This window comes from Salmo trutta, chromosome 19, assembly GCF_901001165.1.
Source record: "Salmo trutta chromosome 19, fSalTru1.1, whole genome shotgun sequence".
In the NCBI taxonomy this organism is placed as follows: domain Eukaryota; kingdom Metazoa; phylum Chordata; class Actinopteri; order Salmoniformes; family Salmonidae; genus Salmo; species Salmo trutta.
Window position 1 is genome coordinate 40,077,339 of NC_042975.1, and position 12,061 is coordinate 40,089,399.

At 45.5% G+C, this 12,061-nt stretch overlaps 1 protein-coding gene across 5 annotated transcripts in view; it reads left to right on the forward strand.

Annotated features, from left to right (window-relative positions):
- LOC115154578 (seizure protein 6 homolog) overlaps positions 1-12,061 on the forward strand; it is a 254,235-nt gene that overhangs the window by 99,062 nt on the left and 143,112 nt on the right. For all 5 annotated transcript variants that reach the window (XM_029700946.1, XM_029700944.1, XM_029700945.1 and 2 more), the window contains exon 2: positions 7,165-7,959. In XM_029700946.1, the coding sequence (XP_029556806.1) occupies positions 7,165-7,959 (795 nt within the window). The remainder of the gene's footprint in view (positions 1-7,164; positions 7,960-12,061) is intronic.

The following is a 12,061-nucleotide window of genomic DNA, read 5'->3' on the forward strand; positions in this document are numbered from 1 at the left end:
ATTCGTTATGCATTGAAATCAACCAACCTCATGATCAATACTGCCAAAATGACTTTGCAATTTGTGGAAAACACGAGCATAACAATTGAATGGCGCGTTAATAATGAATCTGTAACTCAAGACATTTTGGGACAGACAGAGTTAGCAAAGAGACAGAGATGAAAAGAGAATTGATGGTTGTTTACTCTAAACTGTCACCGCATCATTCCGATGATACTAGACTCCATTTGGACATATTTGTAGACATAACATAAGTGCTATATTCCAGCTCATTGCCTTGAGCCCATCCTAACTAGTTTATAAACGTAATACTGTTGCCCAATTTCACCAGCTATGTTAAATGTATTGAATTTTCAAAAAAATCTAGTCTTCAATACAAAAGTACCTGCTGTATTTCACTTGCACAGTGCAATATTATATACAGTTGAAGTCGGACGTTTACATACACCTTAGCTAAATACATTTAAACTCAGTTTTTTCAAAATTCCTGACATTTAATCCTGGTAAAAATTGATCACCACTTTATTTTAAGAATGTGAAATGTCAGAATAATAGTAGAGAGAAGGATTTATTTCAGCTTTTATTTCTTTCATCGCATTCCCAGTGGATCAGAAGTTTACATACATTCAATTAGTATTTGGTAGCATTGCCTTTACATTGTTTAACTTGGGTCAAACGTTTCGGGTAGCCTCCCACAAGATTCCCACAATAAGTTGGGTGAATTTTGGCCCATTCCTCCTGGCAGAGCTGGTGTAACTGAGTCAGGTTTGTAGGCCTCCTTGCTCGCACACACTTTTTCAGTTCTGCTCACAAATGTTATATAGGATTGAGGTCAGGGCTTTGTGATGGCTACTCCAATACCTTGACTTTGTTGTCCTTAAGCCATTTTGCCACGAAGTATGCTTGGGGTCATTGTCCATTTGGAAGACCCATTTGCGACCAAGTTTTAACTTCCTGACTGATGTGTTGAGATGTTGCTTCAATATATCCACATCATTTTTCTTTCTCATGAAGCCATCTATTTTGTGAAGTGCACCTGTCCTTCCTGCAGCAAAGCAACCCCACAACATGATGCTGTCACCCCATTGATTCACGGTTGGGATGGTATTCTTCGGCTTGTAAGCCTCCCCCTTTTCCCTTCAAACATAACGATGGTCATTATTGCCAAACAGTTCTATTTTTGTTTCATCAGACCAGAGGACATTTCTCCAAAAAGTACGATCTTTGTCCCCATGTGCAGTTGCAAACCGTAGTCTGGCTTTTTTATGGCAGTTTTGGAGCAGTGGCTTCTTTCTTGCTGAGCGGCCTTTCAGATTATGTCGATATAGGACTCGTTTTACTGTGGATATAGATACTTTTGTACCTGTTTCCTCCAGCATCTTCACAAGGTCCTTTGCTGTTGTACTGGAATTGATTTGCACTTTTCGCACCAAAGTACGTTCATCTCTAGGAGACAGAACGCGTCTCCTTCCTGAGAGGTATGACGGCTGCGTGGTCCCATGGTGTTTATACTTGCGTACTATTGTTTGTACAGATGAACGTGGTACCTTCAGGCGTTTGTAAATTGCTCCCAAGGATGAACCAGACTTGTGGAGGTCTACAATTGTTTTTCTGAGGTCTTGGCTGATTTATTTAGATTTTCCCATGATGTCAAGCAAAGAGGCACTGAGTTTGAAGGTAGGCCTTGAAATACATCCACAGGTACACGTCCAATTGACTGACATTATGTCAATTAGCCTATCAGAAGCTTCTAAAGCCATGACATCATTTTCTGGAATTTCCAAGCTGTTTAAAGGCACAGTCAACATAGTGTATGTAAACTTCTGACCCACTGGAATTGTGATACAGTGAATTATAAGTGAAATAATCTGTCTGTAAACAATCGTTGGAAAAATGACTTTTGTCATGCACAAAGTAGATGTCCTAACCGACTTGCCAAAACTATAGTTTGTTAAGAAAAAAATTGTGGAGTGGTTGAAAAACGAGTTTTAATGACTCCAACCTAAGTGTATGTAAACTTCTGACTTCAACTGTATATCCTTGCATCACAGATTCATGCTTTTGAGCTTCCAGGTTGTGTGGCTAAAATACACTCCACTAGAGAGGAAAAGGGAAAGGGGGATACCTAGTCAGTTGTACAACTGAATGCATTCAACTGAAACGTGTCTTCCGCATTTTACACAACTCCTCTGAATCAGAGAGGTGCGGGTAGCTGCCTTAATTGACATCCACGTCTTTGGTGCACGGGGAACAGTGGATTAACTGCCTTGCTCGGTGGCTTAATGACCGATTTTTACCTTGTAGCCTGGCGGGTAGGAGCGTTGTGAGGTAACCGAAAGGTTGCTGGATCGAATCCCAGAGATTTTTCCTTTCTTTCAGTATTTTCAGCTCTGTGGCTTACACTGCCTCTTTGTGTGCTGTAGCTTCAAGCACCCCACGCTCTGAGATATCTCACTCATTTTCTATGTCAACGACACCCTTTCATCTCTCCCCATGTGAAGTGTGCTTGCAGCTCTCCCGCCTTGTTAAAATAAACTGTCACCCACAGAGTGCAAGCTAATTAAGGTGTCAAAACAGTCTCCAGATCCATGTGTGTTTGCACACGGACACACATAGTAGTTCAGGCCATCATTCAGCATCGGGAGATGGCTAAATGATACAGTTCAATATGTACCATGGAATTCCCTTTTGCAATTTTTGGGGGAAGGCAATGATGTCCATAGAGCATCAATGGTTTTGTTCAGTGTGTCTTAATTGCCTTGGTGAAACGATTCATTCTCACCATTTCGCTTGCTCATGCTCTAAGTCACAGTTCTTAATAGAGCGATCCATTCTAAGAAATGGGAAAAGAAAGGAGAATGAAAAGGTGAAGATAGAGATGATTGGAGAGATGTACCAGGGAAAGAGAGAAAAGAGGAGATGATATGAGGGAGAGGGTGTCAACCTGTGAAAGAGCGTGAGGTGGAAAATAGATCGAAATCGACTGTGGTAACTGTCCCTGGGCAGCCATGCAGGCCCTGGGCTTGTTGGCTGGTGTACATTCTCCTGTGGTTGGTCTGCTTGCCACAGAGCCATCTCTGCCTGTATTTACTCTGATTCATAGACCAGGCTTCCCTCCAGCACTAAACACAACCAGTTCAGAGGGGAGTTGTGCCCAGATGTCACCCAGCGGCTAGATAATGCAGCATGTGTTTGTGACATGAAGTAGAGATGGTGTGTTCTGGACAGCTGAGAACAGTCAGAGCAGAGCTGGGAGATGTAGGGTGAATGGCTTTGTTTCATCTCTTTTTAGTCTACTGTAGCCCAATATACACAGTAGTTACTGTAACTACAGGATAATGCATACAATATGAATGAATGATGTGTCTTATCTATTTCTGTAACAACTAATTCATGCAGGCAGCAAACCAAAACACAGCCAACAGTTCAACCTGGGTTCAGTCTTCTCTGCTATAAGTTACAGTTGTGTTCAACTGGCAAGCTGGAGTCTGCTTGAGGGCACACAGCTCAAGTAGAGCATTGTGTTTTTTATGACTGAACTATTTTGTGAGAAGTGTTGTTTTTGATCGTTTGATCGGTTTTGCTGGTCTGTAAAAGTCACATTTTTTACATTTCACCCCGTTGGATTTGTAAAGGGTTTGTTTATCCTAGTGCTACTGACGTGGAGTAAACATGTTTGTGGTTAATTTCTTCCTTACCTCACCTGGTGTCAGTCTCTGTGCTGGTAACTCCAACTGACTAAAAAAAGGTGGTACAGATGTTGTCTCTCACCAATACCAGGAGGATTGGATCCCCTGGATCTCTGTATTTTTTCTTCTGAAAAATATCAAAGCAAAGTCATTTCTAAAAGATCTAAAACTGTTTGAAAGGCTTCAGACAGTCCTGCTCACAAAAAGATGTGCAAACATCTTCGTTTGACTCCTCACTGTCAACCCTAAAACTACCATTCAGCCACAGGGAGAGTTAGCATAATCCATAATACTTAGTGTTTAAAGAGTGTGTAGTAACACCTAGCATCAGTGCACAGTGTCAAGAGGCAAATTCGATTACAATGGCAGATAGGTCTCTGGAGGGAAGCTCAGGTCTGTTTAGGAATTGAATTGCACTCTGTGAAATTGTGATCATTATTATCGACCGAAATCGGATTCTCCTTAGTTATGGCGTGATTATTTCTAACAACAGCGTGGATTCAACATTGCCAATCAAATCTTGGAGGGCGCATAAAGCATCCGCTTACATGGCTTTGCCTCAAACTATTTTAATTAGGAAAGCATCTAAAGTTGAGAGGTGTGAAGAGTTTCTCTTTTATTTTCTGAGAGGATAGTGACATTGAGAAGTTTGAGATAAATGTCAGACTTACAGTACATGTGTAGCCTAGCAGTTACATAACTGTGAACCATCATTTGACATTCATCTTGGGATAAATTTAGACATTAGACATTTCATAATCACAAACTTACTTACTCACTTACTCATTCATCCTACTCAATAGTTGTATCTCTCTATTTGTGACCGACCGGCTCGATTCGGTCTTATGTAGCAACATTTGAAATTGTATTTTTCTCTGTTGGATAAAAGCAGAGACTCAGAGCTAGAAATCATACACTACAGTTGATCAACAATGGTAAAGTAATTCTGCTTCGAAAGTTGATAAAATTGTCAGTCCACTTTTGAGAAAATGGTCCTGGAATGTTTTGGTACCTACTGGAGAGCACTTCTTTGTCTACACCCATTCAGCATCATTCACACCCTCTTAAGCCTTAGCCCCACCCATCTCTTTAAGGATTCACATGTGATGCCATGTGCTAAACAGATTGAGTACGGGAGTGTACTAAACAACCAATGATTTAATTCGTTTAAAAAATAATTTAGTATAGGTGAATCTAGCAAACCAGGCAACTTTCTAAACAATGTGTTGGTTAGTTTCTAGCTTGTTAGCTAGCTAGCATGAAGTTAGCTAGCTAGTCAGTTCAAATAATGATCATATCATAATGCTGACATCATCTTTACTTTAGCTAATTTGTATTCATTATTACAGAAAAATAAACTCACAACAAGATCGTTATTTTCAAGTTAATGGCGAGCTAATTACAGAAAACAACTTACGGCTGTGAGTGTGATGAAATAAAAGCAGGGCATTCTACTGGAGAAATGTAGAACTTGGACACTGTCTCGTTGGCCTAACGTCATATCCTAATTTGACTTTGGTGCAGGTCATGTTGTTCTTCACATTCCTGTCTCTGGTAAACACACACTACTGTATATCAAATAAAATATTTTGTTTAGACATGTAGGTAGGTAGCTAGCTAGCTAAACAATAAACCATAATCCCAACTCATAATGCTAAAGCTAACCAACTAGGTTCAATGTTAAATAGCTAGCTAACATTAGGCTATAACTAGCAAAGCAAATGGCTGGTTCCTGTCTTTTTCCATCGCTAAACCAACTAGGCTCGTAATTAAACAATGTTATCGTATTTACAGATGGCATACAAGTTTGTTATTAAGGAAAATAAAGTTTACATGTTCCAGACGGCATTACTGCCAAAAAACGCATTTTGATAAAAAACTATGTTTTTGTTCAAATTCCTCTCCTGTGAAGTAGTGACGCGGGACATGCACCTAGTTTCCTGAAACTAGTCACATTTGTCCACGCAGCACAACAATAAGTGTTGAAACTATCAAGGACAATTAGTATATAAAATCCCAGCAGCATATCCTACTCTTTACGACAGATAAGGCAGTATTACATCATAGAGCTTTTGGAAGTCCTTTATTTCCATTTCACTGAGGTCCTACTCTGATAAAGGACAAGAGAAGTAGCCGTTATCACTGCTGTACCATATCAATCTCTTCACACTGCCTGTTGTTTTGGCAGTTGTGTCTGGGGTTTTGGAGACAATTACAGTACCTAGATAACACACTTTTCTCCATTTTCAAAGTGGTTTTCCACTACAAGGATTCTGTGTTTTCTGTGCTTTATCATGGTTTACTTCTTTCTCTGGCATGTGGTTAAGGAGTGTGGGTCAAGGGATTGTGTGTGTGTGTGCCAGTGTGCATGCATATGCACACTAGGGGTAATCTACATTCTGAAAGTCATGCCATCTTTCAGCTAGAGTCTGTCCTTTAGAAAACTTGTGTCTTTTAATCTTTTATCTCAGAAGTCAGACGAATATTTACATTTTCTTGATGAAATTCTCCTTTAAGTTCTTTCCCTCGCTCTGGCTGTGATTGCAGAGCTTGTCTGCGATAATGAACACTCATGCTGACTTACTGCAGGCTTCACAGTGAGGACTGTCATTATTAATCTGTCACAGAACTTTTTAAAGGCATTCCCTATACTAATGGAGATAAATGTAGAAGAGATGAAAGACGATCGTGTTGTTGCTCTTTATTAACCCTGAGAGACGTCCTCTGGTGTGTCTTTTGACACTTAAGCCATCATTCCGGCAAAATAGACCCACTTTCAAAAGCACCGTTCGCCGTCGGAAGACTGTACTTCTTGAGTGCAAATATATTTAACACTGTGGTTTTGGATTCTTATAGGAAAACTGTATGAGAGCAATTTGGAGCTATCATTATCCTCCCTCCCCCTTTTTGAATTTAGCACCCATTCCCTGGGGCTTCCTGATTGCATCTTAACCGCTGCAGGTGGGAATAATTACTCTCTACGGCTCAGCCATTATTATATTTGGTAATCATGAGACATTCAGAGCAAAATCTTTACTTTGGCTAATTGGAAAAAGGAGGAATAAAGATATTCAAATGAATCATCAAAGGGTTATCATGAGGGTTTTTTCCTGAAGGGCCTTTTCTAAGGGCCTCTTGTGGCAATTTGTCTACAGTAGTAGTTAGTTAAACAGGGTGGTTATTGTTCCACTTTACTCACTAGCCACTGCACGTAACCTTCTATGTAACAAGATATCGACTCATAATGCTCCTTACAGCCTGGTAAATGGGGGTCCCTTACCCTAGACTAAACCCTAGACTAACAGATTTTGCAATTACAACAGAGCCATATATGTATCCAATGTAGATTTTTTTTTTACTTTAAAGAAAAAATGTTTTCTATGCAATGTAATATTTAGGAATCATGTTCTCTGGTATTATATTTCTCTTATAGTATGCTCTAATACCTCCATGTTGTTGGTGTGTTTCTCTCCAGTGTCTTCTCTAGAGAATGGAAATGTTGGGGGCCAGAGGAGAGTCGAAGCAGACAGCAGAGCCTTCACACACTCGTCCACACAGGACACAGAGAGTGAGATCCACCATTTTACCACAGCATCATCCATGAACGTCCCCAACCACCGGCCTGTCTTCAGAGGCTTCGCCCTACATGAACTCCTGCTCACTAAAGATTTCCAGGGGGACCAGCAGTTTTTCACAGACCATGGAGACGTGGCAGGTCATCCCACAATGCCCGGCTCTGTAACTGCCTTTGAGGCGGGGGACGCCTCAACTCGCCTGGTGCCACACGAGGATGCCCCTGCCTTCTCTGACATCGCCACTACTGCCACGGTGGCTGCCACAACCCCCCTCACCATCTCTGCTTCCACAGACCCTGGGCTACTGGTGAGCATGGCTCAGAATAACAAGTTCGCCAAGGACAAGGCCAGGGAGGCAGAGAAGATGGCAGTGACCACAGACTCCCTGACCACCCCTGTAGTGGCAACCACTGCCCCTACAGTCAGTGGCCGCAGCCCCAATGCCCCCCCCTTCCTGAATGGAAGCGCCAATGGTCAGGGGGAAGTTATCATGGAAACCACCCTGCCCCCCCCTGTCCTGACCACCTCAGTGAGGGTGGAGAAAGGTGAGTCAGAGGAACCAGGGGTAAAGAACAAAACAGGCCCTGGCATCCAGCTCACCAAACTGACCGCCGTATCCACAGGAGAGGTGGATGAGGGAATGACCACCACAACCATCATCACAACCACCACCATCACCACCATGCAGACACCAGGTAACTTCTGTTTCTATTGGTCTCATACACATACAGTATAGAGTGAAGTAGAAGTATGTCAATCCAATTACATCCAATTGGCAACTGCTGCTTTTCTGTAATGGCCTAATGCAATGGCTTTAGAGTAGCAGCTTTAATGCAGGCATCGTCAATTCTCTTAAACTATCAACAGTTAAAAATGTACTCGGGGGCTGTCCAATTCGAGGTGTTGTAGAAAAATGCACCCCCTTCCCCAATGTTACAAATATTTTCACATGACCTTGAAGCATTAGGTTCTAGGCACGCGAGGAAAAGCCACTAGGATCGGAGAGGAGGCAGAGCGTGTGTTAAGCTTTCCTGAATAACCGGGCCTGCTGGGAGCATACAATATGTGGCCACATTATTATAGGATGACTTTGGAGAATGATCTGCAACAGACAGCACATCTCAGTATCAAAACTTAAAATATATCCAGACTGGCCTGCAACTTTGCCTTTCTAGACCTAATAAACTGCCAAGAGTATACCCACAACTAATCCAAATTGAATTAAATTATCAAATCAATGGGCTTTTGCACCGTTATTGAAATTAAATTTTCACTGCAGTTTACAGCCTAGAGTAGAACTTTCATTACATTGTGGTGTTGTAGAATAGTCTAGGTAGGATAATTGTATTGTCCCCCTCTCTTGCGTGTTTCATGTCTTCACTGTTCTCTTATGTGCAATGATGTACCTGGCCTCTCCACTTACATTGAAAGTTGGTGCAGCTTTGAATGATTTTATGTGTGGTATGATGCTAGTTAGCCTATTGCAGATCTGGAAAAACAATCCATCTACCACTATTGTCACTATGAATGTTGGATAGAGGGCAGGATAGACAGTTAGACTAGTAGACTATATTGACTTGTGGTATAGTAAAAGTTAACGCCCAGAAATGCGTAGTGCAGAAGTACCAAAACACCTTGATATAGGGGAGGCACATGCAAGCTGATGAAAAAATTTGGCTAGGATGGAAGACATTATATAGTAAAACCTGCAAAAGGGTGAATGTAAACCAGGGGGAAAATGTACTTCTGCAAGACCCGACGCTGGAGATGAGAAGCAGGTACTGGAGTGAACATTTAATTATCAACAGACATGGAACAGGACAGGAACAGCGTCAGAACAGGGAGAACAAAACGACATGACGACAATAAATGCTGAAGCGGGGAACAGACAGATATTGGGGAGGAAATGAGAGCAGGTGATTGAGTCCAGGTGAGTCCAATGAATCGCTGAAGCGCGTGATGAGGGAAACAGGTGTGCATAATGATGGTGGCAATAGTGCATAGTGCTGGGCAGCCTGGCGCCCTCGAGTGCCAAGGAGGGAGAGCAGGAGCAGGCATGACAGTACCCCCCCTCTAGGGGCGCCATCGAGCCTGACGGGCCGGCCGAGGCATGGGCGCTGGACAAGCCGGTTGAGGGTGTAGAAGCCTGACGAACCAGCAGAGGCGTGGGAGCCTGGCAAACCAGCTGAGGGGTGGGAGCCTGACGATCCGGTTGAGGCATGAAGCCTAATGAACCCGCTGGGATGTGGGAGCCTGGCGAGCCAGCTGAGACATGTGAGCCTGATGATCCGGCTGAAGCGTAAAACCCTGACAATCTGGCTGAGGCCTGACGTGGGATGGACGCCTGCTGTGCCAACCGGGGCAAGGAGACCTCTCGAGCCAGTTAAGGCACCCCCGGTTCCATTGACAGGCTCCAGCGGTGCGTCGACATCAGCCTCGGGGACGACCCGGAGGGTGAGGAGCAGGGCGATCTGGCCGGCGACGGTGGAACTCATGCAGTAGTTCAGGGTCTAATACATCAGCCACCGGAACCCAGCACCCTGCCCGACACCTTGAATCCAGGATGGAACGGACGGAGTACGCAGGGCCCCCTCGATGTCCAGAGGGACACATGGAACGAGGGTTTTAATATGGTAATCGGGGGGAAGCTGTAACCTGTAACATACCTCGTTCACTCTCCTCAGGACTTTGAATGGCCCCACAAACCGCGGGCCCAGCTTCCGGCAGGGCAGGTGAGGGGCAGGTTTCGGGTCGAGTGCCTGTCCCCTGGTGTGAACACTGGGGCCTCACTGCGGTGACGGTCCGCACTGGTCTTTTGGCGCAGCGCGGCCTGCTGGAGGTGACCATGGGCGGCTTCCCAGGTCTCCTCTGCGCGTCTGAACCAGTCGTCCACTGCAGGAGCCTCGGTCTGACTCCAATGCCACGGTGCCAGAACCGGCTGGTACCCCAATACACACTGAAAGGGGGAGAGGTTAGTGGAGGAGTGGCGGAGCGAGTTCTGTGCCATCTCTGCCCAGGCCACGAACGCTGCCCACTCCCCCGGCCGGTCCTGGCAATAGGACCGCAGAAACCTGCCCACATCCTGGTTCACTCTCTCCACCTGCCCATTACTCAGGGTGGAAACCCGAGGTAAGGCTGATCGAGACCACCAAACGTTCCATGAACACCCTTCAGACTCTCGAAGTGAACTGGGGACCCCGATCAGACACTATATCCTCAGGCACCCCGTATTGCCGGAAGATGTGTGTAAACAGGGCCCCCGCAGTTTGTAGGGCCGTAGGGAGACCGGGCAGAGGGAGGAGACGACAGGACTTAGAGAAACGATCCACAATGACCAAGATCGTGGTGTTCCCCTGTGAGGGAGGAAGATCCGTTAGAAAATCAACCGACAGGTGTGACCAAGGCCATTGTGGAATGGGTAAGGGATGTAGCTTACCTCTGGGCAGGTGTCTAGGAGCCTTACACTGGGCGCACACCGAGCAGGAGGAAACATAAACCCTCATTTCCCGAGCCATGGTGGGCCACCAGTACTTCCCAGACAGACAGCGCACCGTCCGACCGATCCCCGGATGACCAGAGGAGGGTGATGTGTTGGCCCAATAGATCAACTGGTCACGGACAGCAGATGGAACGTACCGAAGTCCGACGGGACACGGGATTGGAGCAGGTTCAGTACGCAACACGCGCTCAATGTCCGCGTCCAGCTCCCACACGACCGGCGCTACCAGGCAGGAGGCCTTGAGAATGGGAGTCTGATCTGGGCCGCTCCTCTGTGTCATACAGCCGGGACAGTGCGTCTGCCTTAACATTCTGGGAACCTGGTCTGTAGGACATAGTAAACACAAAATGGGTAAAGAACATGGCCCACCTTTCCTGACAAGGATTCAGTCTCCTAGCTGCCCGGATGTACTCCAGGTTGCGGTGGTCAGTCCAGATGACGAAAAGGTGTTTAGCCGCCTCAAGTCAATGTCTCCACACCTTCAAAGCCTTAACCACAGCCAACAGCTCCCGGTCCCCCACATCATAGTTCCGCTCCGCCAGGCTGAGCTTCTTCGAGAAGAAGGCACAGAGGCGGAGCTTCGGTGGCGTGCCCGAGCGCTGAGAGAGCACGGCTCCAATCCCAGCCTCTGACGCGTCCACCTCCACTATGAATGCCAAAGAGGGATCCGGATGGGCTAGCATGGGAGCCAAGGTAAACAGAGCTCTCAGCAGCCCAAAAGCTCTGTCCGCCTCAGCCGACCACTGCAGACGTACAGGACCCCCCTTCAGCAGTGAGGTAATGGGAGCAGCCACCTTGCCAAAACCCCGGATAAATCTCCGGTAGTAATTGGCAAACCCTAAAAATCGCTGCACCTCCTTTACCGTGGTGGGAGTCGGCCAATTACACACGGCTGCTATGCGGTCACTCTCCATCTCCACCCCTGATGTGGAAATGTGATACCCTAGGAAGGAGACTGACTGTTGAAAGAACAGGCATTTCTCAGCCTTAAAGTACAGGTCATGCTCCAACAGTCATCCAAGTACCTTGCGCACCAAGGACACATGCTCGGTGCGTGTAGCAGAGTATATCAGAATTTCATTGGGTACGCACCAGATTGTACGCACTCCTGAGATCCAGTTTAGTGAAGAAGCGCGCCCCGTGCATTGACTCAATCGCTGTGGCGATAAGAGGTAGCGGGTAACTGTACCTCACCGTGATTTGATTGAGACCTCTATAATCAATGCACGGGCGCAGAACTCCATCCTTCTTCTTCACAAAAAAGAAACTCGAGAAGGCGGGTGAAGTGGAGGACCGAA